At 40.2% G+C, this 25,613-nt stretch overlaps 1 protein-coding gene across 8 annotated transcripts in view; it reads right to left on the minus strand.

The window, feature by feature from the left end:
* Nucleotides 1-14,191, minus strand: part of ABI1 (abl interactor 1) — a 119,922-nt gene extending 105,731 nt beyond the window's left edge. For 2 of the 8 annotated variants that reach the window (XM_044228167.1, XM_044228166.1), the window contains exon 1: nt 13,913-14,190. In XM_044228167.1, coding sequence (XP_044084102.1) covers nt 13,913-14,029 — 117 coding nt within the window. In that variant the 5' untranslated portion in view covers nt 14,030-14,190. Of the gene's footprint in view, nt 1-13,912 lie in introns of all 8 variants that reach the window. The other 6 variants (XM_044228162.1, XM_044228161.1, XM_044228165.1 and 3 more) reach the window with 4 other exon arrangements.
* Nucleotides 14,192-25,613: the final 11,422 nt, after the last annotated feature.

Consider the following 25,613-nt stretch of genomic DNA (forward strand, 5'->3'; position numbering starts at 1 on the left):
ATTTTCTGCATTGTCACCCCATTTAATTATCGTTGTTTTTTTTTTAAGATTTTATTTATTTATTTGATAGCGACACAGCGAGAGGAAACACAAGCGGGAGGGGTGGGAGACAGAGAAGCAGGGTTCCCGCCAAGCAGGGAGCCCAACACAGGCCTCAGTCCCAGGACCCTGGGATCAGGACCTGAGCTGAAGGTAGACACTTAATGACTGAGCCACCCAAGCATCCACTGTTCTTTGTTTTTTTTTTTTATCAAACCAGGTCAGTGTAATATTATGTTCATTTGCTATATTGTATTTAATTTTTTTAGTATAACTGACACGCAATGTTACAGTAGTTTCAGGTGTACAACACAATAATTCCAGAGAAGCCTATACATTATGCTGTGCTCACGAATGTAGCTACCATCTGTCACCATGCAGTACTATGACAACATCATTAACTATATTCCCTATGCCGTGCCTTTTATTCCTATGACTTATTCAACCCTAACTGGAAGCCTGTATCTCCCACTCCCTTTCATCCATTTTGCCCACACTCCCTTCCCTCTGGCAGTCATCACTTTGTTCTGTTTGTATTTACAAGAGTTAAATCCTACAGTATTTTTCTTGGTCTGATTTTTTCACTTATCATTGTACCCTTAAGTTCATACACGTTGTCACAAATGGCAAATTCTCATCCTTTTCATGGCTGAGTAATATTCTATCATGTGAGTATATGTATGTGTGTGTACACCACATCTTCCTTAACACATCTACCGATGGACATTTAGACTGCTTCCATATCTTGGCTATTATAAATAATGCTGAATAAACACAGGAGTGCACATATCTTTTCAAATCAGTGTTTTCATTCTCCTTGGGTAAATACCCAGCAGTGAAATTATTGGATCATAAAATACCTCTATTTTTAATTTTTTGAGGAGCTTACATACTGTGTTGTCCACAGTAGCTGTACCAATTTACATTCCCACCAACAGAGCACAGGGTTCCTTCTTCTCCACATCCTCACCAACACTTATTATTTCTTGTCTTTTGTGATACAAACCATTTTGACAAGTGTAAGTAATATCTCATTGTGGTTTTAATTTTCATTTTCCTGATGACTGGCAATGTTGAAGATCTTTCCATGTGTCTGTTACCCATCTGTACATCTTCTCTGGAAAAATATCAATTTGCCCATTTTTAAAATCACTTTGTTTTCTCATTTAATGTTCCAAACAGCACTGCTCCCTATTTAAACCATCTTATCTTTTGGTGTTTATTGTCTGTCTCATCCCTATAAGGAAAACTTCATAAGGGTAGGTACTTGGCCTTACTATAGTATCTCTGGGACCTAAGAGTACCTGACACATGGTAGGTACTCAAAGAATTTTATCAAGTGAAGAATGAGTAAGTACAGTAATTTTCTCTGAACTATGAGACCTGACAAATGGTAATATTCAGACTGAGAGGAACAAGTTTTCTAGTGAGAGAACGACATCTGCAAAAGCAGAAAACAACGAAATTTCAAAAACTGAAAGGTCAATATGACTGTTAAGATGCGGGTAATGGAATGAAAGCAGCAAGACTAGAAAAACAGGAGCTATGCTATATGCAGCCTCTTAGGACTTACTGTGAGACTGTATACTTATGGGGAATCACTGAAAGATCTTTAAGAAGGGTGACATGATCAGATTTCTCTTTTGAACACAGTATAGATAGATAATGGGACTGTGATCAGGGTAAGATGTGTGGTGATGTAAAGACAATTAGAAGCTATAGCAGTTGTCTAAGCTTTACACTGGGATGGTAAAGACAGACTAGGCCAATTTAGGAGATACTTAAGGAATCAACAGACCCTGATACAGATGAATTGGGAGGAGAGAACAAAGAGGAATAATGGAGTCAAAAATGATGCCTAGGGGGCACCTGCCTTCGGCTCAGGTCATGATCCTCCCAGGGTCTTGGGATGGGGTCCTATATCGGACCTGCTCAGCAGGAAGCCTGCTTCTCCCTCTGCCTCTCTCTCTCATGAATTTTTTTTTAATCTTAAAAAAAAAAAAATGCCTAGGTTTCTAATAAGTGAGTGAATGCGCAATAGTAAAGGAGACTGGTGAAAGGTGATGAATTCAGTTTGAGGCACTTATGATTCAAACAAGCAGAGGTATCAACTAGGCCACTTCAATACTTAAAGGTAGGGTGAGGAGTTAGGCATAATAAGTGAAGAGAAGCTGGAGCTATCATCTTCAAGTTACAGAATGAATTATCACAGGGATAAAGGGTACAGCATAGGGAAGATAGTCAATGATAACAGTAATAGCACTGTATGGTAAGTACACTTGTGGTGACCATAGCATAATGTATAGACCCCTCTGGAATTATTACCTGGAACACCTGAAACTAATTTAACATAAGTCAACTACACTTAAAAAAAACAACCACCTAGTACCTTAAAAAAGAGTAAAATTAGGGGCGCCTGGGTGGCTCAATGGGTTAAGCCTCTGCTTTCGGCTCATGGTCTCGGGATCCTGGGGCTGAGCACCATATTAGGCTCTCTGCTATGCAGGGAGCCTGCTTCCCTCTCTCTCTGCCTGCCTTTCTGCCTACCTGTGATCTCTCTGCCAAATAAATAAATAAAAAATCTTTTAAAAATAATAATAATAAGGGTCCCTGGGTGGCTCAGTGGGTTAAGCCTCTGCCTTCACTCGGGTCATGATCTCAGGGTCCTGGGATCAAGCCCCGCGTCGGGCTCTCTGCTCAGCAGGGAGCCTGCTTCCCCCTTCTCTCTATGCCTGTCTCTCTGCCTATCTATGATCTCTGTCTGTCAAATAAATAAATAAAATATTAAAAATAATAATAATAATAAAATTAAATTTTAAAAAATATTTAAAGGTAAAGAACAAGGGGCCAGGGAGTAACAGGCAAAGTAGAAAAGAATGTCATCACAAAAGTCAAAGGATTAGCTTTTCCTAAAAATGGGAAAGTCAATTGTGTCAAATGATGCTAAGAAGACAAGCAAAAATGAGAACTAAACAGGGGGTGCACACCTGGGTGGCTCAGTAGTTGGCTAAGCATCTGACTCTTGGTTTCAGCTCAGGTCACGATCTCAGGGTCATGAGACTGAGCCCCATATTGGGCTTGAGATTCTCTCTCCCTCTGTCCCTCCCACCATGCACGTGTGTGCTCTCTCTCTCCCCAAAATAAACAAATAAACCTTTAAAAAAGACCTACCATTAAAAAAAGAGAACTAAACAGAGTTCAATGAATTTTGCAGCATGTAGGTTACTGAACACAAATTCAGTGGAGCAGTGACAATGACAAACAAAACAGGTTAAAGAGTGAATGCAAAGTGAGGGATGGAGGTAGGTGTACATGATGATTTTAATAAAACTAAGAAAATTAGGTAAGAGGTCATGGATCTATGGATCTATGAAGTCAAAGGATAACTTTCTTTTTTTTTCCCCCCAAAGGATAACTTTCTAATATGGGAAAGAACTGAGATGTTTTGATTCCAAATGCACAAATTCAATAAAGAGAGAAGGAAATATATAGTAAGTATAAGGCTTCTGAAAGGTTAAGAGAGAATGGCACTCAGAGCAAAGGTAAGGAATGATCTCTACATTACAAGGAAGCAGAATAAGTTGGGTAAGGACACTAGTAGGCTTAGATGCAGTGGTAAGAAACTGTGTGTCATATAATGAGGACTATTTTCTCTATGGACTAAAAGATTAGAAAAGATTTTAAAAGGGAAGAGAAAATTTTAAACAGTTTATGGTGAGCAGAAGAATATACTTATGTGAAAAATACAGTGGGATTGCTGGGCTACGTTAAGGGCCCACTTTTGAGAGGCAAATATGATTTTTATTTTTTTTTTTATTTTTATTTTTTTTTTTTTTAAGATTTTATTTATTTGAGAGAGAGAGAGACAGTGAGAGAGAGCATGAGCGAGGAGAAGGTCAGAGAGCGAAGCAGACTCCCCATGGAGCTGGGAGCCCGATGTGGGACTCGATCCTGGGACTCCAGGATCACGCCCTGAGCCGAAGGCAGTCGTCCAACCAACTGCGCCACCCAGGCGTCCCAAATATGATTTTTAAATGGTACTCACAGAGGCATCTATCTGGGTAGCTCAGTCAGTTGGGCACCCAATTCAATTTCAGCTCATATCATTATCTCAGGGTTGTGAGATGGAGGCTCTGCACTCAGCAGGGAGTCTGCTTCTCTCTTTCTCCCCTTCTTCCTCTGCCTCCCCCTCTGCTCATGCTCTCTAAAATAACTAAATCTTAATAAATAAATAAATAAATAAATAGGAAATAAAATGGCATTCATAAACCCTTCCCAGCTACAACTTTTTAAAATAAGTATTTGTGGGGCACCTGGGTGGCTCAGTGGTTTAAGCCTCTGCCTTTGGCTCAGGTCATGATCTCAGGGTCCTGGGATCGAGCCCTGCATTGGGCTATCTACTCAGCAGGGAGCCTGCTTCCCCCTCTCTCTTTGCCTGCCTCTCTGCCTACTTGTGATCTCTCTCTCTCTGTCAAATAAATAAATAAAACCTTTAAAAAATAATAATAATAAAATAAAATAAGTATTTGTTATTGTCTTGGGTTGCTAATATTTGAACCAAGAAGTATCCTTTTCCAATGTTTACCTTTCTGAAAGACCTTAATTCCCCATGGCACAAATATAAAGGGTTCTCAAAAAACACCATGCTTGGGGCGTCTGGCGGCTTCAGTCAATGAGGCATACAATTCTTGATCTCAGGGTTGTAAGTTCAAGCCTCCCACTGGGTACAGGGATTACTTAAGAATAAAAATTAAAAGATCTTAAAAAAAAAAAAAAAAAAAGAGGCACCATGTTTGTCTTTCCACAAAAGGAAAAAATAAAATTTATCAAATGCAATTTTATCATAGCATGTAGATATTACTACTAGAAATTAAATAAGACATTCAGGAAACAAGTGACTTAAAGGTAAAGTTTTTCAATAACATACATTGTCATTAACACAGTATTTTTGTTCCCTTTAAGCTTTAAGGAAATAAAAAATAAAAAACTGCTCTAATTAAAAGCAGCTGAGAGGGGCACCTGGGTGGCTCAGTGAGTTAAAGCCTCTGCCTTTGGCTCAGGTCATGATCCCAGGGTCCTGGGACTGAGCCCAGCATGGGGCTCTCTGCTCAGCGGGAAGCCTGCTTCCTCCTCTCTCTCTGCCTGCCTCTCCTGCTTGTGATTTCTGTCTGACAAATAAATAAATCTTTTTTAAAAATAATAAATAAATAAATAAATAAATAAATAAAAGTAGCTGAGAATATCCAGATCCACATCTTGCATACTATGCTTCATTTAAGCTATGAATAAGAATTCACATTTGAGGGGAGCCTGGGTGGCTCAGTGGGTTAAAGCCTCTGCCTTCGGCTCCAGTCATGATCTCAGGGTTCTGGGAACGAGCCCTGCATCAGGCTCTCTGCTTGGCAGGGAGCCTGCTTCTTCCCTTTCTCTCTGCCTGCCTCTCTGCCTACTTGTGATCTCTCTCTATCAAATAAATAAATAAAATATTAAAAAAAAATTCACATTTGATTTACTAATTAGATATTACACACAAGTTTCTAACGTTTTTAGTTTTTAAAATAAATTATGACTGAATATTTTTTCTCAGAGTAAACAAGAGTTTACTAACTGTACAACATAAATTTTAGATATGTTCTTTAAAGCCTTTCACAGAAGTGGTTTTTTTTTTTTTAAGATTTTAAAATAATATCTATACCCAACATGGGGCTCAAACTCACAACCTTAAAATCAAGAGTCACAAGCTCCACCAACTTGTAACTGTCTAAGCCATGTATTTTTCTAAAAAGTTTAAAATTGGGGCACATGGGTGGCTCAGTGGGTTAAACCTCTGCCTTTGGCTCAGGTCATGATCTCAGAGTCCTGGGATGAAGCAAGCCCGGCATCAGGCTCTCTGCTCGGTGGGGAGCTTGCTTCCCCCTCTCTGCCTACTTGTGATCTCTCTCAAGTAAATAAATAAAATCTTTTAAAAAGTTTAAAATTTATCCAATTACCATATTTGATATTACTCTGGTAATCAGGGAAAATTAAGCTTATACGTAAAATGAAAAATTAAGCTCTAAGCCTAAATGTCTATCAATTTACACTGAAATTCTGAGTATATGTTTATGCCTGGAATTCCCTCATTACACTGCAATATAATGGTACTACAGTGCAAACTTTGTTATATATTTCACAACAAAAGGGCATTATAAACCACTCCTAGGTGTATATAAGCCAAAGAACTAAAAAAAGGCACTCAAATAAATACCATACATGAATATTCATAGCAATACCATTCACAATAGCCAAAAGGTAGAAACAACGCAAATGTCCATCAATGGATGACATATACTCAGTCGTAACAAGGGATTAAGTACTAATACATGCTATAAAATGAATGAACCTCAAAAATATTTTACTTACTATAAAGAGAAGGAAGCCAGAAACAAAAGGCCTCATATTGTATAATTCCACTTATATATAAGAACTATATAGAATAAGTAAATTCAGAGACAGAAAACAGACTGGTGGATGCCTGGTACTAAGTGGGTAGGGACAGGGACAAACTGCTTAATGAGTACAAGGTTATTCTGAAAGGTGATAAAAATGTTTTGGAACTAGATCAAGGTGATGGTTGCACAACCCTGTAAATGTACTAAGACCATTAAACTATATACTTTAAAATGGTTGGTTTTATATTATATGAATTAAACCTCAATAAGAAAATTCCACTTGCAAGCTCCTCTCTGCTTGCTGTGTGGAATAATCCTGGATTTATGAATTGCTTAAGAAAGCCAATTAAATCCTCAAAACAAAACGAAAAAGTCCTTCCATTACAAACCAAATAATATAGCTATATCTAATCAAGCTATGGAAGGTATCACTAACAAAATCATCTGTAAATTAAAATATGTTGGGACACCTGGGTGGCTGGTTGGTCAAGCATCTGCCTTCAGTTCAGGTCATGATCCCAGGGTCCTGGGACTGAGTCCTGCATCAGGCTCCTTGCTCAGCAGAGAGCCTGCTTCTCCATCTGCCTGCCTGCTTATGCTCTCTAACAAATTAATAAACTCTTTAAGAAAAATTTAAAATGGTGGGACCTGGGTGGCTCAGTCTTTAAGTATCTGCCTTCAGCTCAGGTCCTGGGATCGAGACCCTTACCAGGCTCCCTGCTCAATGGGAAGCCTGCTTCTCCCTCTTCCATTCCCTCTGCTTGTGTTCCCTCTCTCACTGTCTCTGTCAAATAAATAAATAAAATCTTAAAAAAAAAATAAACAAACAAATAAATAAAATCCAGGGGCTCCTGGAGGGCTCAGTCAGTAGAGCATGCAATTCTTCATCTTGGGGTGAGTCTGAGCCCTTCACTGGGTGTAGAGATTATAAATAAATAAATTTTAAATAAATAAAAATAAAATCCAATAATTACTACTTTCAAATGTTTTATATTACCAATGCTGTAATTTTTAAAATTTATTATTATTTTTTTAAGTAGGCTCCACGCTGAGTTCCACCCCAGGGCTGGAAACTCACCATCCTGAGATCAAGACCTGAGGGGAGATCAAAAGTTGGACGCTTACCGAATGAATCACCCAAGCACCCCTTAATGCTGTAATTTTTAAAAATTTTTATTTAGTCTTAACAATTAGGGACTAAAAAGTTTTTAGTTCTGGGTTTGACTATTATTTCTTCTAAAATCAAACCATAACTTCAATGAAGATCATAATCGACACAAAAAAACATTAGAAAAACTATACAGTTCCCCCAAAATTCAAACTTTTTTTTTCTAAGATTTTATTTATTTGACAGAGAGACACAGCGAGAGAAGGAACACAAGCAGGGGAAGTGAAAAGAGGAGAAGCAGGCTTCCCGCTGAGCAGGGAGCCTGATGCCAGGCTCTATCCCAGGACCCTGGGATCACACCCTGAGCAGAATGCAGAGGCTTAACAATTGAGCCACATAGCACCCCCCCAACCTTTTTTTTTAAGTTTTTTTTTTTCCTTTTTGCTTTGTTTTTCCAGTAATCTCTACAGCCAACATGGGGCTCAAAACCATGACTCACAGCTCAAGAGCAAGATCAAGAATCACATGCTCCCCAGACTGACTGAGCCAACCAGGTACCCAACTTTTTTAATCCCCCTAAATTAGAATTTAACTATTAAATTTACTTTTCAGACCAACATGGAATTTTTACGGAATTACATCTACATAATCTCCTAATATTTGGTTCAACCTCTTCTCCCAATGTTAGTGCTCTTCCTTTCTAGCTAATGTATTTGTCTGTCAACTCACAGATACAATTCCTAAGACAAATTTCACTCAAGACAGATAAACAGATGATTTCACTCAAGACACATAAACAATTGATTCTAAATGATTGAGGAGATGATGATGGATTGGAAATGGTAATGCTATTCCAACCACAACCAAAGATCAGACCTCCATTTGTTCAAATACCTTTCTTCCACAATGAGTATTAGCATTCTTCAGCTATGGAAGCAGCAGGAGCACACAGAAGGAACTCAAAGGGTCCTCATCCTAAGGGACTAGGATGTCCAAAACACACAAGCATGCTAAAACTCAGGATCTAAACAGATCAGGACTAGATTAAAGCACCACAGGTAAATTTCTTATTAATACTAAAGTTACAAAAGGAAAAAGGAGAGGACATTAGTTTGTTAACATTTTATTTATTTGCGGGGGCAGAGAGAATCTCAAGCAGATTTCACACTGAGCACAGACCCCCAATGCAGAGCTTCATCTCACCACCCTGAGATCATAACCGGAGTGGAAACCAAGAGTCAGATGCTTAATTCAACTTCCCCAACTTAATCCATAAATTTTCTTATCACAATTGTAAAGCTGAATTAGAATTTCAAAAACAGACAAGGATGTACAGAAAGGAAAAGGATCCACTAAGTTCAATGAAAAACTAGCCTGATTCCTGTAATTCAGCACTTCAAGTGCCAAAGCTACCACCCTCTGGTGATGAAGACAAGACCCCAAAGTACAAACATAACTGTTCTTCTATTTGCAACCTGAAACTCAGAAGAAACAATGATAAAATGGTAGTTAGGTTCCTAGACTTGCCCAACAAGAGTCTATTTATCCCATGACATTTCTGAATTAGCTAGTCTCTTGAGTTCAGACTTATTTGAGTCTGGAGACAGTGTGGTATGGCCAGAGCGCAGAGCCTGTGGAGCTTCTCGGAGTTAGGCAGAAACCCTGGGGCGACTGGGTGGCTCAGTGGGTTAGGCAGAAACCCTGACTGCCAATTACAAACTGTATGATTAAATAAAATTCATTTAACTTTCCTGACTCCTAATTTCCTCATCTGTGAGAATACTGCCTATCATGGGGTTTTTGTAAGGATTACAGATAATATAAATCAACCAGCAGAGACTATGACAGAGTAGGTACTCAATAAATAGAAGCAATTATAGTACCCTCTTCACACCAGCTTTTTATCCTCTAAGCTGAGGTAAATACCCTATTCAGTCAGTATTCATGAAAAGGAACTAGGATACAGAATTTTAGAATCTGGGTTTGGAAAAAAAAAAAAAAAATCTGGGTTTGGGTGCCTGAATGGCTCAGTTGGTTGGGCGACCGCCTTCGGCTCAGGTCATGATCCCAGAGTCCTGGGATCAAGTCCTGTATCGGGCTCCCTGCTCAAAAAGGAGTCTGCTTTTCCCTCTGACATTCTCCCCCTCATGCTCTCTCTCACGGTCTGTCAAATAAAGAAATAAAATCTTAAAAAAATAATAAAAAATTTAAAAATCCAGGTTTAAGGGGCGCCTGGGTGGCTCGGTGGGTTAAAGCCTCTGCCTTCGGCTCAGGTCATGATCCCAGGGTCCTGGGATCGAGCCCCATATCGGGCTCTCTGCTCAGCGGGGAGCCTGCTTTCCTCTCTCTCTCTGCCTGCCTCTCTGCCTACTTGTGATCTCTGTCTGTCAAATAAATAAATAAAATCTTAAAAAAAAAAAATCCAGGTTTGATTCCAGACACTACCTAATACAAGATACAGAACTTTAGCTATTTGATGCCTCTGAATTACAGATTGATCATCTGTTAACAAAAATCACAGAATTACTCTAATAACAACTGACATTATTTATAAACTGGCATACATTGTAAAGTATCAGAAATTTAGCTTTTACTTACTCCCAAGTATTCCTTCTCAAAAATCACCCACCTGAGACGCCTGGGTGGCTCAGTTGGTTAAGCAGCTGCCTTCGGCTCAGGTCATGATCCCAGCGTCCTGGGATCGAGTCCCACATCGGGCTCCTTGCTCGGCAGGGAGCCTGCTTCTCTCTCTGCCTCTGCCTGCCTCTCTGGCTACTTGTGCTCACTCTCGCTCCTCTCTCTCTCTGACAAATAAATAAATAAAATCTTAAAAAAAAAAAAAAAAAAAAACACCCGCCTTCCAAGATCAAACATGCCTAATAAGCAATGAGCATAAGCTAACATCATGGAAGAAGGAAAACAAGCTAAACTAAGTAGCTCACTGATAATATCTCCTTCACACTTCCAGACTTTAGAATATACTTGTTAAGGACACCTGGGTGGCTCAGTCGGTTAAGTGTCTGCCTTTGGCTCAAGTCATGATCCCAGAGTCTTGGGACTGAGACCCACACTGGGCTCCTTGCTCGGCATGAAGCCTGCTTCTCCGTCTGCCAGTCCCCCTGCTTATGCTCACTCTCTGACACATAAATAAAATCTTTACCAAAAAGAGAAAAAAAGGTCCCAGATCAATTCATTAGGGGGGAAAAAAAGAATATACCTGTAACCCAAATACAGCTCTAGTTGGGGGAATTCCAGGCAGCAACATTAAACTATTTTGGGGAATAGGAATACTCCTTTTCACTTAGCTTACCTTCCTATTCCCCAAAATAGTTCCCGTGACAAAGGAAGTACAGACCCTACAGTAGAGCAAAGAGAACTGGCCAGATCAGATGCTTGTGTACAAGCTAAGAAGTTGATTGTCTCACAGCACATCACAAAGACAAAGATATAACCAACCAGAAAAAACAAAGACAGAAAAAGGCAAAGATTTTTCTTCACATCTATATTAAAAACATTTTGTATTTTGAGTATTTTCCCCAAAGCAATTTCAAAATCTCCATCCTTTTTACAATAATAGACTCTTTTGAGAAGTTTTGCTATTACTAAAACAATTCAATAATTAAAAGTCAACAGGACCCAACGAGCTAAGAAAGTGCTCTAGGCTCAACTGCACTACAGCCAAAAGAACTTGTCTGCTAAACAACTCACCTGAACTGAACTGTACTTCCAAGCTGTAGGAAAACAAAATGAAAATTAAACCCTCAGGATAAAAATCACCTAGGCTATAAATTAACTCATCCCAGGTATAAAAAGTTCTCAAAACACAAGTGACTGTATACGTTCCCTGAAAGGTGATATGTTTATGTAGAATGTTGGTTATACCCCAATCAGGGTACAGAAAGATCTCGAAAGACATCTAAATGGATTATTTCCAGCACTACTTGTTTCCTATTCATAGCACCAAAGTTAGCAGCACAGCACATCACAAAGACAACTACTATATCAACTTCCACAGTCTCTATCACTTTCTCAGCCTGACACCATCTCAGCATCTCAGGAAGGAAGCTAGTAGTCTGCATCATGCTACCCAAGGTTTCAAGGCTACTAAGACAAACATTATGTGTGAATTTCATCCCCCTCTCCCCAAGATCAGAATATCTCACTGGTGTCAAGTTTAGAAAAACCAAAAACAATTTGGGGCCACTGGCAATGGCTCTTGGCACCATGGTACTAACATGTTTAAGAGAGACTACAGGACATATATACCATGACTTATCCTAACTAGGAATATTATCAGTTAAGTTTTAAAGTGCTTGAGAGCTACATGATAGTGGCAGGAGGAGAAGAGGAGAGAGGTCAGGGAGGAAAAGAAATAAAAACATTACAGCACACAAATAACTACCTGAAAAAATAGTAGTCATCAGACAAGTTAAAACACGTTTGCATTTGCCAACACATAGCAGTTACCACACCATATATTTGTCAGATTTCCCAACACGCAAAACAAAAGAAGCCACCCTTTTATGAAGTATTTATTTACTGACTTCTACAAAGAAAATACTTTTCTGGATTGGGGCTAAATAACTTCCTGTGCTTTCCCTTTGACTTTCAAAATCTTCAGAACCTTTAGCAAACTGAGATTCACCTCAATTTTAAGGCTTTTCGTGTAAGACTGAATACACCTTGTGTGTGCTAGTATCAATAAATTCACAAGACCACTTTTCTCTTTGAAAACTATGTTCACATTTCTATAGATTTAAGAGTATTTTTTAAAAGGCCAACTACAAAGTTTGCAAAACCAAGTAATACAGTAGACATGGTGGGCATTCAACAAGTTTATCTGAACTCCTAAAGTAAAAGCTTGAAGAAGTTTATGAGATAAATTCCTATTGGTGATACTTAAGATACAATATTACTAATATGGAAATTGAGAAATATTCAAAATATTCTGAAAACAGCATCTCCTTCTAAAAATAAAGAAAAGCATTTGCCAACACAGAAACTATTGGTTCTTAAAAATGATAATCACATGGGAGGCATTTCTATAAATACTTCAGTTCTGAATTGCAATAACCCGATTCTTGCAAAGCACGTTTGGATTATGTCTTCTCCTAACAGGAGAATTTTTGATCCCATTACATTGATACAAAGGACTCTGCTCTTTATTTGCTTCTATAGCAAACTGCTGGTTTACCTAGTTAAAGATCTACAAACCAACTACCACAACATAAATCACTTCCAATCATTGAAATAAAAACAAAAGAGAATCTGTCACAAATAAGGCCCCAAGAATGTCCTAATAAATTTACAATAACATTTCACATTAGGGTCCTAGGACTAAATATGTTCGGTAATCCACCTGGATTCTGTGCATTTACTTAGGTCGGAAAGAAAGAAACCTCAGAAAATAAGCAACCGGCGGTTACGCCGCTCTATTTTAAGTTACTTATAAAGCCAACAGTTCAAGAACTTTTGGGGAAGAGAAAGTAAGACATTTTTCCAAGTAGTTAAGAATAATTTATCGTTTTATAATAACGATGGTCCTAACAACCTCTAGAATACATTATGGTGAGGGCGGAAGTGAAAATGATGAGAGGGAAAAACACCCGACTTGAAAACGGACAGCCAGGCAAATTTATAAACCTTCAATTAAAGGAATTTCGAGATTAACTTCGCTTAGACGCCCTCCCTCAATCCCCACCCGCTTCCTCCTCTCCTCGGGGAGGTCTGTGTAATGTGACTCATGACAAATTTTTATTAAAAAAAAAATAAATAAAAGACACACCCTCTGGGTTGAACTGACATAATCGCCCCCACCCGCCCCCCCTAAGACACACACCCCGCTTTTCCTCTCCCTTCTGCCGCTCCCCCCCGCACCCCCCCCCGCGCCTCGTCCCTGCCCTTTCCTCTCCCCGTCCGAGACCCCTCTCCGGACCGAGGGGCAGCTGGCTCTCCCACACGAGAGCCCAGCGAATGGAAGGCTGCTGAAGGCAGCGCGCGACCCGGGGGGCCCAGCTCAAAGGGAGGCGGACAGCAGGGGGGCGCCGGGCTGCGGCAGCGGCGAGCTCCGGGTTCCCTCGCCCATTTTCTCTCTCCCCTTCTATCGGTTTCAACCACCACAGCCACTTCCTGTATCGCAGCCCGACTCTCTCAGCCGAGCCACTTGCTCTCCCCGGCTGGGGGTTGGGGTTGGGGTTGGGGTTGAGGCTGAGGCAGCCGCTGAGGTTAGGGCAGTTCCCCACCCCGCCCAGTGGGCTGGTCACTCGGGCGGCAGGCGGTGGATCCTCTGCCGGGCCGGCCAGCGCCCGCCCGCCCGCGCGCCCGCGCTCCTCACCTGTATGTAGTTGTTTTCACAGTAGTCCGCCACCCGGGTCAGATTCTGGTAACTCTCTATCAGCGCCCTCTTGCCAGACGGGATCTCCTCCTCTAGTAACATCTGCAGCTCTGCCATTTTCCACCCCTCCGCATCGCTTCCTCTCGCGTTAAAGAGACAGAGGCAGCAAGGTCCGCGGAGGCGCGGAGCACCTCACAGCCCGGATACAAACCGCCTACCGCCCTCCCGCCTGGTATTGTGGGACAGCACCTCCTCCTCTTCCTCTTCACTCTCTCTACCCGGCTCCACCCACTTCGCGCAGCCGCCTCAATCCCGTTCTCTCGCGATCCTTCGCGTTTTCCCTTCTCCTCCCCACGGGTTTTGTTTTTTGTGGGTTTTTTGTGTTTTTTTTTTTGCGGCATAGTCTTCTGGGAATTGTAGTCTCTCACGGTCAACGCGCTCCATTGAAAGCGCATGCGTGTAAGAGGGCCTCCGAAAAAGGACGGGAAGGAACGTAAAGGACAGCCCAGGGAAGGGGTCTAATTGCGAAGTTTCCCAACAATTCCCGCAGGTGGCGCTATATGGTGACGCTAAAGAATAAAATCCTTTCCCGGAGAAGGCTGTGAAAATTGGCAGAATTTGCTTGATTAGGTAACGTCAGTGAATCAGAGATATCAATTCTGATACGGGATTAAGAAGAGCTAGAACATGAAGAAATCCAAACCTTTACTTCCTCTGTCTTCTTAGACATAAGACTCTGGCTTTACTTTCTAAACTTCCTACAAACTCAATTTTTCATTTAAAATTTAGCATTTAGGGGCGCCTGGGTGGCTCAGTGGATTAAGCCGCTGCCTTCGCTCGGGTCATGATCGCAGGGTCCTGGGATCGAGTCCCACGTCGGACTCTCTGCTCAGCAGGGAGCCTGCTTCCCCCTCTCTCTCTCTGCCTGCCTCTCCATCTACTTGTGATTTCTCTCTGTCAAATAAATAAATAAAATCTTTAAAAAAATAAAAAATAAAAAAATAAATAAAATTTAGCATTTATCATTGACACTTCTGCTCCAAGCAATGTACTAAATATTGGGGTACGAGTTGAACAAGGATACTCCGTACCTGTAAAGACTTGCAATTTAAAAGTAAATACTCATTTCAGTGTTACCCGTCCTAATCGCTTTTTCTTTGACTCTTCTTTGCAAATCTCTTCCTGAAGTTAGGTACGCATTGTTCATTAGTTTGCAGAAAATCTTTTTATCTCTTTTAATCAACTGTTTTGTAATAGAGTAAAAGGCCCTATATTTCAAGAGTTTCGTTTAACAAGAACATTAAATGCTTTTGATATAATGAGCTATGAAAAGTGGTGTTCAAAAGCCGAAAAGCAAACTAATTTAAAAATCATTTTAAAAATCTACATTTTCAGCTCTCCACTAAGTAATTTCAAATCATAATAACTATAGGAATAATAACATGACCCAATCACATTTTTAAAAATTGACCCATCGGGCGCCTGGGTGGCTCAGTGGGTTAAGCCGCTGCCTTCGGCTCGGGTCATGATCTCAGGGTCCTGGGATCGAGTCCCGCATCGGGCTCTCTGCTCAGCAGGGAGCCTGCTTCCTCCTCTCTCTCTCTCTGCCTGCCTCTCTGCCTACTTGTGATCTCTCTCTGTCAAATAAATAAATAAAATCTTAAAAAAATAAAAAATAAAATAAAAAAATAAAAATTGACCCATCATGTAAGCCTGACGATTCACAGACCTGTACTCCTGGGGCAAATAATACATTATATGTTAATAAAAATAATTAATAAAAAAATGACCCATCAATAGGTATTTATTGAATATTACCTTTACTAGAGGCCATAAAATGTTCAGTTGTAAAAGGAAAAATTTAAGTCTCCTACATGAAAAAGAAAACTACCCCCCCAGCCACCAGATTCCCAGATCCATAAATCAATAAATAGCTTATTTTCCATAATTACCTGGAATAGACATAATAGTCTTTCTTTAATATTTTCATTAATCCAAGCATTATTTTATCCGAGTTCTTGAAATGTGATATATTTGGTGTCCAAATGGGGTGTCTCTGCATCAGATGGGGGTCCCCAAATGTGGGGCCACAATCAGGTGGAAGCTACTAGCAGCAGCAGTTAAAGAATTCACCTGAGGCAGATAAAAGGAGATAGAAGTTTATTGAATACCCCTCAAGGGGGGTGGGCAGGACAGCAAAGGAGAGGAGGCTGGCTGCAAGGAAGCATGGGTTGGGGCTGTTTTTAAAGGGGGAAGGTGAGGAGGTATGGAGACATATGGAATTTTCCCTTTTTTGAAGACTGTGTCCAGTTGTAAGTAGTCATTTGGTTAGCTAGGGCCTATGGATATTTTGAAGTGGGTCCCCTGATGGGCTTGTCTGGAGATCTAGCCAGGTGGTCGCTATGCCCTTTCTACCTTCCATTGCTTTAAACCTGTTTGCCTAAAAACAGCCTTTACAATAAGTTCTTTTTTTTTAATGTGATATACTCTTAAATTTGGTCTCCACATGAACCAGATTTAACCACAGACATCACTAAACTTGCTTATATCCACAGATTGACATCTTTCTTTAAGCTTGTTTCTTCGGTTTTTTGTTTTAGCAATCTCTACACCCGGCAGGGAGCTCCAGCTCAGGACCCTGAGATCAAGGGTCACATGCTCTTCTGACTGAGCCGCCAGGTGTCCCCATATATTGATACCTTTCAACAACACGGGGGAGGTAAACAGGTGCCCTTACTTTCCTATTTTTCAAAGTACTACCAGATTTCTCTCATGCCACAACACTGAGAGATAAATGACCTAAAGATTTTTTTCTGTATTTACCAAATAAGGAAATTTAAGCTTAGACAGCAAAGGGATTTAACTAAGGACACTGAAAATAATAATCAAGTTCTCTGGGGCACCTGGGTGGCTCAGTGGGTTAAGGCCTCTGCCTTCGGCTCAGATCATGATCCCACCTGGGATCAGGCCCGGAATCGGGCTCTCGGCTCAGCAGGGAGCCTGCTTACTCCTCTCTCTGCCTGCCTCTGCCTACTTGTGATCTCTGTCAAATAAATAAATAAAATCTTTAAAAATAATAATAATAATCAAGTTCTCTGACTTCTAGATCTGTGCTCTTTCCTACTGTCCAGTTAAAACTGTCCAAATACTCGTGATTCATATAAAATCCAAAGAAGTTATCCCTCATACCTTTAAGGTAATTGAGTTGAGTATGCTCTCCTTTGTATTTTTTTTTTTAAGATTTTATTTATTTTTTTGACAGAGACACAGCAAGAGAGGGAACAGAGGCAGGGGGAGTGGGAGAGGGAGAAGGAGGCTTCCCGCTGAGCAGGAGCGCTCCATATCCTTTGTATTTTTATTAAAAAAAAAAAAAAAAGCTAGTTCCCCTAATAATTATAGTTTATAATCAGGCAGTATATTTTTTTAAGATTTTATTTATCTGAGAGAGAGAGAGAGAGGGAAGAGGAACAGGGGAAGAGATGAGGGAGAATCCCAAGCAAATTCCAGGTTGTGTGTGGGGCCCGGAGTCGGGCTCTATCCCATGATCCATGTCATCAGCCCCTGAGCCAAGACCAAGAGTTAGGACACTTAACTGAGTCATCCTGACACTCCCTAATCTTGTCTTTTGATAGGACCCCAGTCATACTAGATTAGGGCCATAACCTATGACCTCATTTCATCTTAATTACCTTTTTAAAGGCTCTATCTAAGGGCGCCTGTGTGGGTCAGTTGTTAAGCATCTGCCTTCAGCTCAGGTCATGATCCCAAGCTCCTGGGATCAAGCCCTGTGTCAGGCTCCCGGCTCAGTGAGCCTGCTTCTCCTCTGCCCGTGGCTCCCCCTGCTTGTGCTCTCTCTTGCTCTCTGTCAAATAAACAAATAAAATCTTAAAAAATAAATAAATAGGGACGCCTGGGTGGCTCAGTGGGTTAAGCCGCTGCCTTCGGCTCAGGTCATGATCTCAGGGTCCTGGGATCAAGCCCCGCATCGGGCTCTCTGCTCATCTGGGAGCCTGCTTCCCCCCTCTCTCTCTGCCTGCCTCTCTGCCTACTTGTGATCTCTCTCTCTGTGCAAATAAATAAATAAAATCTTTTTTTTTAAAGAAAGAAAGGCCCGGGGCGCCTGGGTGGCTCAGTGGGTTAAAGCCTCTTCCTTCAGCTCAGGTCATGATCCCAGGGTCCTGGGATCGAGCCCCGCATCGGGCTCTCTGCTCAGCAGGGAGCCTGCTTCCTCCTCTCCCTCTGCCTGCTTCTCTGCCTACTTCTGATCTGTCTCTCAAATAAATAAATAAAATCTTAAAAAAAAAAAAAAAAAAAAGAAAGAAAGAAAGGCCCTATCTCCAAATACATTCACATTCTAAGATACTTGAGATTAGGATTTCAATACATGAATTTTGCAGGGGATACAATTCAGTTCCTTACATGTCATTCTAGGATTAACTGACATCCTAGGATTGTACAACCCTCCATTATACACCTCTCTTTGCTTCTTTGCAAATTAACAATACCAATCCTCAGAGAAGAAGGAGGGTGAATGGAATGCTCTGTTTAAACAGTTTAGCAAAGCCCACACAAGCCAAGAGGATTTCAGGAGACTGAACAGATTGCAAATCTTCCTTCAAATTTTATTATAGTTGATTGTGGAAATTCTTTGATATAGAGTCATCGTATTTGTAGCAGGCCAGACCTACAGGCTAGTTTTCAGGCAAATCTGATTGATTATTCCTTTAACATGGGGGGAAGATCTCCCTTAGGCACGTTAAGGCCACTGCAGAATGCCAGTATTATTTTAGAGTGGAGCAAGCTGTTTTCACGAAATACTTAAAAATTAGCAGTGGCTAAAAATGCAAAGTACCTGGAGTCCCGTGGGGGAAAATCGAGCCTTTAAGTGCAATCTCATGTTGTTTTTTCTTCTTTTCCGGAAGCTGTAATATTTCCAGGACGGTTTGAATGAACTAAATCACTTGTTAATTTTGGAAGCTGCTGAATCAACACAGCCTCCTCCACCTCTCCTTTCGAACTTCAGTGAGATGCTGCCGGCCTTTGTGACAACAGAACTGTTCCCAGAACAGATGACCCCACCAGCAAAAACAAATATCTCAATCTTTGGACCTACCCTCAAACTGGCTAATCGTGGCCCTTCTGTGAATTTTGTCCTCCAACCCTTCCAATGATTTTATAAATCCCTTAATGTTGGAAACACCTAGAGTCATTTCTCGTTTCCTGACAAATGAACTAAATGATATTTAAAAGTTCTAAAGACAAGTGGCAACCCATGTAAAGTCAGTATTCCTTCGGTTGGGAGTTACAGAAAACAATACCCAAGGCAGCATTAAGAAAGAAAAAGACAGAAGGGGAAAAGAGAAAAAGAAAAAATAAGTTCTCATTATGAAAATTCAGGCTCACTCACAGAACTCAAAACTTCAAATGCAATCAATCAGTCCTAAGAAAATTCTAGTGCAAGCCATTGGGAAGGCCAACAGGAACCCAGGCAGTACTCACATTTAGTGCCCTGTTTCCCTGCAAAGGTTTTTTTGTTTTGTTTTTATTTATTTGACAGAGATCACAAGTAGGCAGAGAGGCAGGCAGAGAGAGAGAGGGGGAAGCAGGCTCCCCGCTGAGCAGAGACTTGGGACTCGATGCAGGGCTCAATCCCAGGACCATGGGATCATGACCTGAACTGAAAGCAAAGGCTTTTACCCACCGAGCCACCCAGGTGCCTCTCTGCAAAGGTTTTGGTTTTGCTACCCTTTGTAAATGGCAGAGACCATGGCAAATTTGTGTCCCAAATTTTTCATCTCAACCATTCAAGAAGCCAATCGTCCTCTCAAATCCCTCAGCTCCAAATCCACATTCCTCACAAGTAAAATCTGATTAGTCCACCTGGAGTTGGCTCTTCTTTCCGATCATCAGCTTTGGTGAGGGAGGCATGTTCAAACAGCATCCGCGTAATTACTTGAACACCCTGAGACTGGTGTGGGAAGTTTCCAGAGAGAGTGGATAAATAAAGAAACTACGAGTGTTAGGTGTTCAGTACAAGTGGGGAAGCTTTTGCAATACATAGACATGTGGCCTGGGTGCTACCTCTACGATTGTACAAGTTACTCAAACACGAGGACATCTGGATTTCTCCCCAGGATTTGATGCCGTTCTTGTTTGTTGTTGTCATTTGTTTGTTTAATAACTTTCCTGAGCTAGTTCTGTAATGTCTGTATTCTTTGTCATCTGTAGTCAGGGAAGTATCTACCCAGTGTCTCAAAGTCTTCTGGGCATGTGTACAACTCTGCATATATTCGTGGTATTCTGGATTTCCAAATATATATATATTGCTGCTTTTCAAAACCCTCTGTGGATATCTCATTCTCCAGATCTTCCTTTAAAATTTGTTTTCAATGTCTTGTTTGCCCTATTATTGTTGCCACAGCCACTGCAATGGTAAACAATTAAAACTGGTTTTCAGCAAATACCCTGAGGATAGAATTGTTGGTGCTAAGTGAGTTCTGAATTATGAGAAAGGTAAGTCCTGAGAATGGGGCTTTTCCAGGGAGCTGCCAGCAAGGTCAAATACAATAATTCTCCGGGGATTGGAGTTTTGGGGGCTTTCCCAACTTGTTCTTTCCCCCTCAGTAGCTGGTAGGATGATGCTTTTCAAAGTACTATGATTTTAAGACAGTTTGTTTTCAAGGCTACTGCAGAATTACAGAGAAAGGGATGGAAATTAGGCAAGTTCAAACACTACAAAGCTTATGGTTTTTACTGAGATTTAGCTGTTTTTCAAGATTTATTATGTGGGGCACCTGGGTGGCTCAGATGGTTAAGCATCTGCCTTTGGTTTAGGTCATGATCTCAGAGTCATAGGATCGAGCCACACATTAGGCTCCCTGCTCAGTAGGGTGTCTGCTTGTCTCCCTCTCCCTCTGCTGCTCCCCCTGCTTGTGCTTGCTCTCTCAAATAAATAAAATCTCAAAAAAAAAGATTTATTTATTTGAGAGAGAGTGTACACACAAGAGAGGGAAGGGCAGAGAAAGAGCGAGAGAGAGAATCTCAAGTATACTCCTACTGAGCTCCAGCCAAGAATCCAGCTGGAGGTTCAAGATCATGACCTGAGCCGAAATCAAGAATCTAAGGCTTAACCAACTGAGCCATCCAGGTGCCCCTCAGCTTTTTTCTTGAATCAATGCTCCTTTATTTCCATGGTTAATTTTTTTTGAAGATTTTATTTATTTGGGGGCACCTGGGTGGCTCAGTTGTTTAGTGTCTGTCTTTGGCTCAGGCCATGATCCCAGGGTTCTGGGACTGAACCCCCACATCAGGCTCCCTGTTCAGTGGGGAGCCTACTTTTCCCTCTCCCTTTGCTGCTCCCCCTGCTTGGGCTTTGTCTTGAGCTCTCTTCCCAGTATCTGTTGAATGGATAAATAAAATCTTAAAAAAAAAAAAAAAAAAAAAAGCAACTGCAAATACAAGAAAAATTGCAAGTGACCACACATGCCCAGGGAAAGACTCAGAAAAGACTTGAGAAGACATTCAGTTTATACTTCAGGCTGATCCTCAGCACAGACAGCCTACAAGAAAAAATAACAATAAATAAAAACAGTAACAAAAAATAGGAAACCCTAGGGGAGAATCTGATACCCAGAGTTATAACATTATTAGATTCAAATGCCCAGTATTCAATAACAACAAAAAAATCACATAGCATACAAAAAACAGTAAATATGGCCTATGCAATGAAAAAAAAAGCCACAATGGCAAGTATCACTCATAAAGATCTAATTAATGGAGCATATTCTAGAAAAAGATTTTAAAACAACTCATTTCAAAGATGCGCGAAGAACCAAGGAAGGATGTGGAGAAAGTAAAATAAAGCACTGTGTGAACAAAATGAAATGAAACAAAATGAAAATATCAATAAATAGAAAATCTAAAAAGAAACGAAAAACAACTGATTTACATTTCCCTATTGATTAATGATGTTCAGAATCATTAATGTGCTTACTGACCATTTGCATACCTTTTTTAGAGAAACATCTATTCAAGCTTTTTGCCCATATTAAAATTAGATTTTTTTGTTGTTGTTGAGTTGTGGGACCTAATATTTTAAGAGGAGGCACTTCAAATCAGGGGGGAAAGATGAATTATTCAATAAACAATGGAGGGCAATTAGGTAAAATTCTATAAAAAATTTTAAAAATTGTTACAAATTTCCATGTTTGTGTTTTAAAGGGAAATGAAATATTTGAAAGAAAGGTAGACCTTTTATGCACCATAACCAGTCCCTCCACCCACCAAGGCAATCACTAGCATAAATTTATTTTCTCTTTTTATTGAAAAATAACTTGATATACTAAGTTGGTATAGACAATTTATAATTGTTTTGTGTGTTTTGTATATTCTAAAAATTTAGTTTTATATAAAATATATTTATATAACATGACATTATATTCTCAAGAGTCATATAGTCTAGTGTAGTTTATTCCTTTTCATTGTTATATAGTATTTAATCGCTCTTGTGTTCCACATTTCATTAGGTATTCTCCATTTGAAGGTGTTTGGGGTTTTTCAAACTGCTTAATACTACAAATAGCTCTCTAATAAATATCCTCATATCTGTGCCCATGCAGACATGGGTGAAAGTTTTCTAGAATTTATGCTAGCAAAGGAAATTGCTTCATTATTAGGTATGTGTATTTTCATTTTTAGCAGAAAATACAAAATTGGTCTCTAGTAGGTTGTATCAGTTTACATTCTCATTAGGAGTGTATGAGATCATGGGGCGCCTGGGTGGCTCAGTCGGTTAAGCACCTGACTTCAGCTCAGGTCATAATCCCAGGACTCCTCGGATGGAACCTGGCATTGGGCTCTGCTTCTCCCTGTCCTTCTGCCTGCTGCTCCCCCTGCTCGTGCTCTGTCTGTCATATGAATAAATAAAATCTTTTTTAAAAAAGTTAAAATAAAAGGGCTGTATGAGAGTTCCATATATTCATATTCTCGCCAGCATTTCATATTGTCAGACATAATATCATGAGCAGGACTGAGGAATAAAAAGTGGTATTTCATTGTTGTCTTAATTTGCATTTCCCTGATTACTACAGAACTTATCTTCCCATTTGTGTTTTTGGCCATTTATTTTTCCTCTTCTACTATGTGCCACTCTTTTCCCTGACCCATTTTTCTATTGAGTTTTTTGTTCTTTGGTTTTAATTAACTGGAAGAATTCTTCATTCTGTACAAAAGGTTTTTTGTCTATTACAGATTGTTTCAGTTAGAAATTCCGTTTTTCTTCAAGCAATAAAACCGTACAGAAGGACAAATGTGTGTATTTTTCTTGAATCAGGAGATTTTGCGCAGATCATGTTAGGCTGGTTTAAGTGTTCATGAAGCTACCAAGGACCCAGTCTCCTCTCTCCAAGTTTCTACCAACTTGGTCCATGACTTTCATCATTATGGGACAAGATAGCTGCTATACTTCCATCTATTTCAACATTTCAAGAATAAGAAGGATGAAGGTAAAAGGCAAAGGATAAAAAGGGCAAAGTAGTGCTCTAGCTAAATCCTTACCCATTAAAAACCTTCATGGAAACACTGTCCAGGAGTGTCTATTATATACATAAGCCAGAATGGTGACACATGGCTACCTTTAGCTGTAGGAGAGCCCAGGACATTGAACTTTGGACTTTTTATAATCTCCACAGAGACAACGGAGAAGGAAGATGGATTTGGGAGACTTTATCACTCAACATGTGTTGAAAGTACTCTCTCGAAATCTATAACATACTTTAATTTTATATATGTATCTTCTTGGGGTGCCTGGGTAGCTCAGTGGGTTAAGCCTCTGCCTTTGGCTCAGGTCATGATCTCAGGGTCCTGGAATCGAGCCCTGCACCGGGCTCTCTGTTTAGCAGGGAGCCTGCTTCCCCTTCTCTCTCTCTCTCTCTGCTTGCCTCTCCGCCTACATGTGATCTCTGTCTGTCAGATAAATAAGTAAAATCTCTAAAATATATATATATATATTTTAATATATATATGTGTGTGTGTGTATATATATATATATATATAGTGTGTGTGTGTGTGTGTGTATGTATGTGTGTGTGTGTGTGTGTATATATATCTTCTTCCACACCAAAGTTTTCCATCTGGATGTAGTCAAAAGTGTTAGTATGTATTGAATATTTATGTCTACCATAAATTCATATCCTAAAACTCTTTTCCCCAATGTTATGCTGTTTGGAGGTGGGAACTTTGGGGAGGTATTTAGGCTTAGACTAGATCATGAACCTGGGACTCTTACTAAGATGAGTGCCCTGAAAAGAAGATGAAGAGACAGATCTCTCTTTTCTCTCAAGGACCATGTATCAATGTATCACATCTAGGAGAAGACATGGGAGAATACAGCAAAAAGAGGCCACCTACAAGCCGGGTAGGGGTCCATCACCAAGAACAACGCCCTGCTGGCCTGTTGATCTTGGAGTTAGACTTCAGAATTATAAGACATAAGTAACTGTCCACCCAGTTCATAGCATTTAGTTATTGCAGCCTAAGCTAAGAGAGGTATCTGTAGTTTCTTTTTACAATTCTATTTTGGGGGCTTAAGTCATCTCTCCTTAACACTTAATCATAACAAGATCATTGTGCTACTCAACTTTTGGGGGCACTAATTAATATAGATTACAACATGAATGGCGTCCCCTGGAATTGTGTAATGCAGGAGGTCTATTTTTCTTCTAATGACTTTAAAGATGCACTTTATACATTAGGGCCTTAATCTGTGCCATCGGTGTGGAATTTATTATGTGTCTATTTGAGATAAGGATCTTATTATCTTTGCTTTCTATATAGTTTTTTCTATTGCTATTTATGAAATAGTTCATACTTTCTCCAGTAATCTTTAATTCCTGTCTTTCTCTGAGTCCCCTCTCCTGTCCCATTAAGCTAAGTGGCTTTTCTTCAGTCAGTATCACACACTTACTAATTACTAATGACTCTTAAGTATGCTATGTGGCAGGACCGATCTTTTGTGGTAGAGACTGCCATTTGTTCACCAAGTTTTCTTCTTCTCTACAAATTTAGCTAGACTAGAATTTCTCAGCCTCACTAGAGGTTAAGTGGGACCAAGGACATGCTGGTGGAGAGCAGTCTTTGCCACTTCCAGACCTGGCTCCTAAAAATCTCCCTTGAGATTCTCCATGCCTTCCCTCTAACCTCTTCTTCCAGCTGGATGCAGAAGATCCAGTCAAGGACTCTGAGGTCCTATGGGATGAGGGCGCCACAAGACAGAGGATCCTGCATTCTTAGAAGACTCAATGGAGCAGAATCTGTCCTCCCTTTGCTCTTCTGCTACTGACTATTGTGTCCGGCGACTGCGATATGAAAGACAAACTTTATTATGTTAAGCTTCTGAAATACAGTAGCTGTTAATTGTAGCTGTTAGCCCACCCTAACATTCCATCCGATTCTTTTGGGAATCATCTTGACTGTTCTGGGATTTTCTTTAGTTTTTTTTTTTTTAATAGTTTATAAAGTTTTTCGGAATCCTACAGGGATTATAATTGGAATTGTATTTATGGAAAATTTGGGAAGAATTTTCATCTTTATAATTTTGGATATGACTATCATATGTCTATCTATTCAGATTTCTCATGTCCAGATAAATTTTATGGTTTTTCTCCATAAAGATATTATACATCTTCTGTTAATACTTTGGAAT

Source organism: Neovison vison, chromosome 12 (genome assembly GCF_020171115.1).
Source record: "Neovison vison isolate M4711 chromosome 12, ASM_NN_V1, whole genome shotgun sequence".
Taxonomy (NCBI): Eukaryota; Metazoa; Chordata; class Mammalia; order Carnivora; family Mustelidae; genus Neogale; species Neogale vison.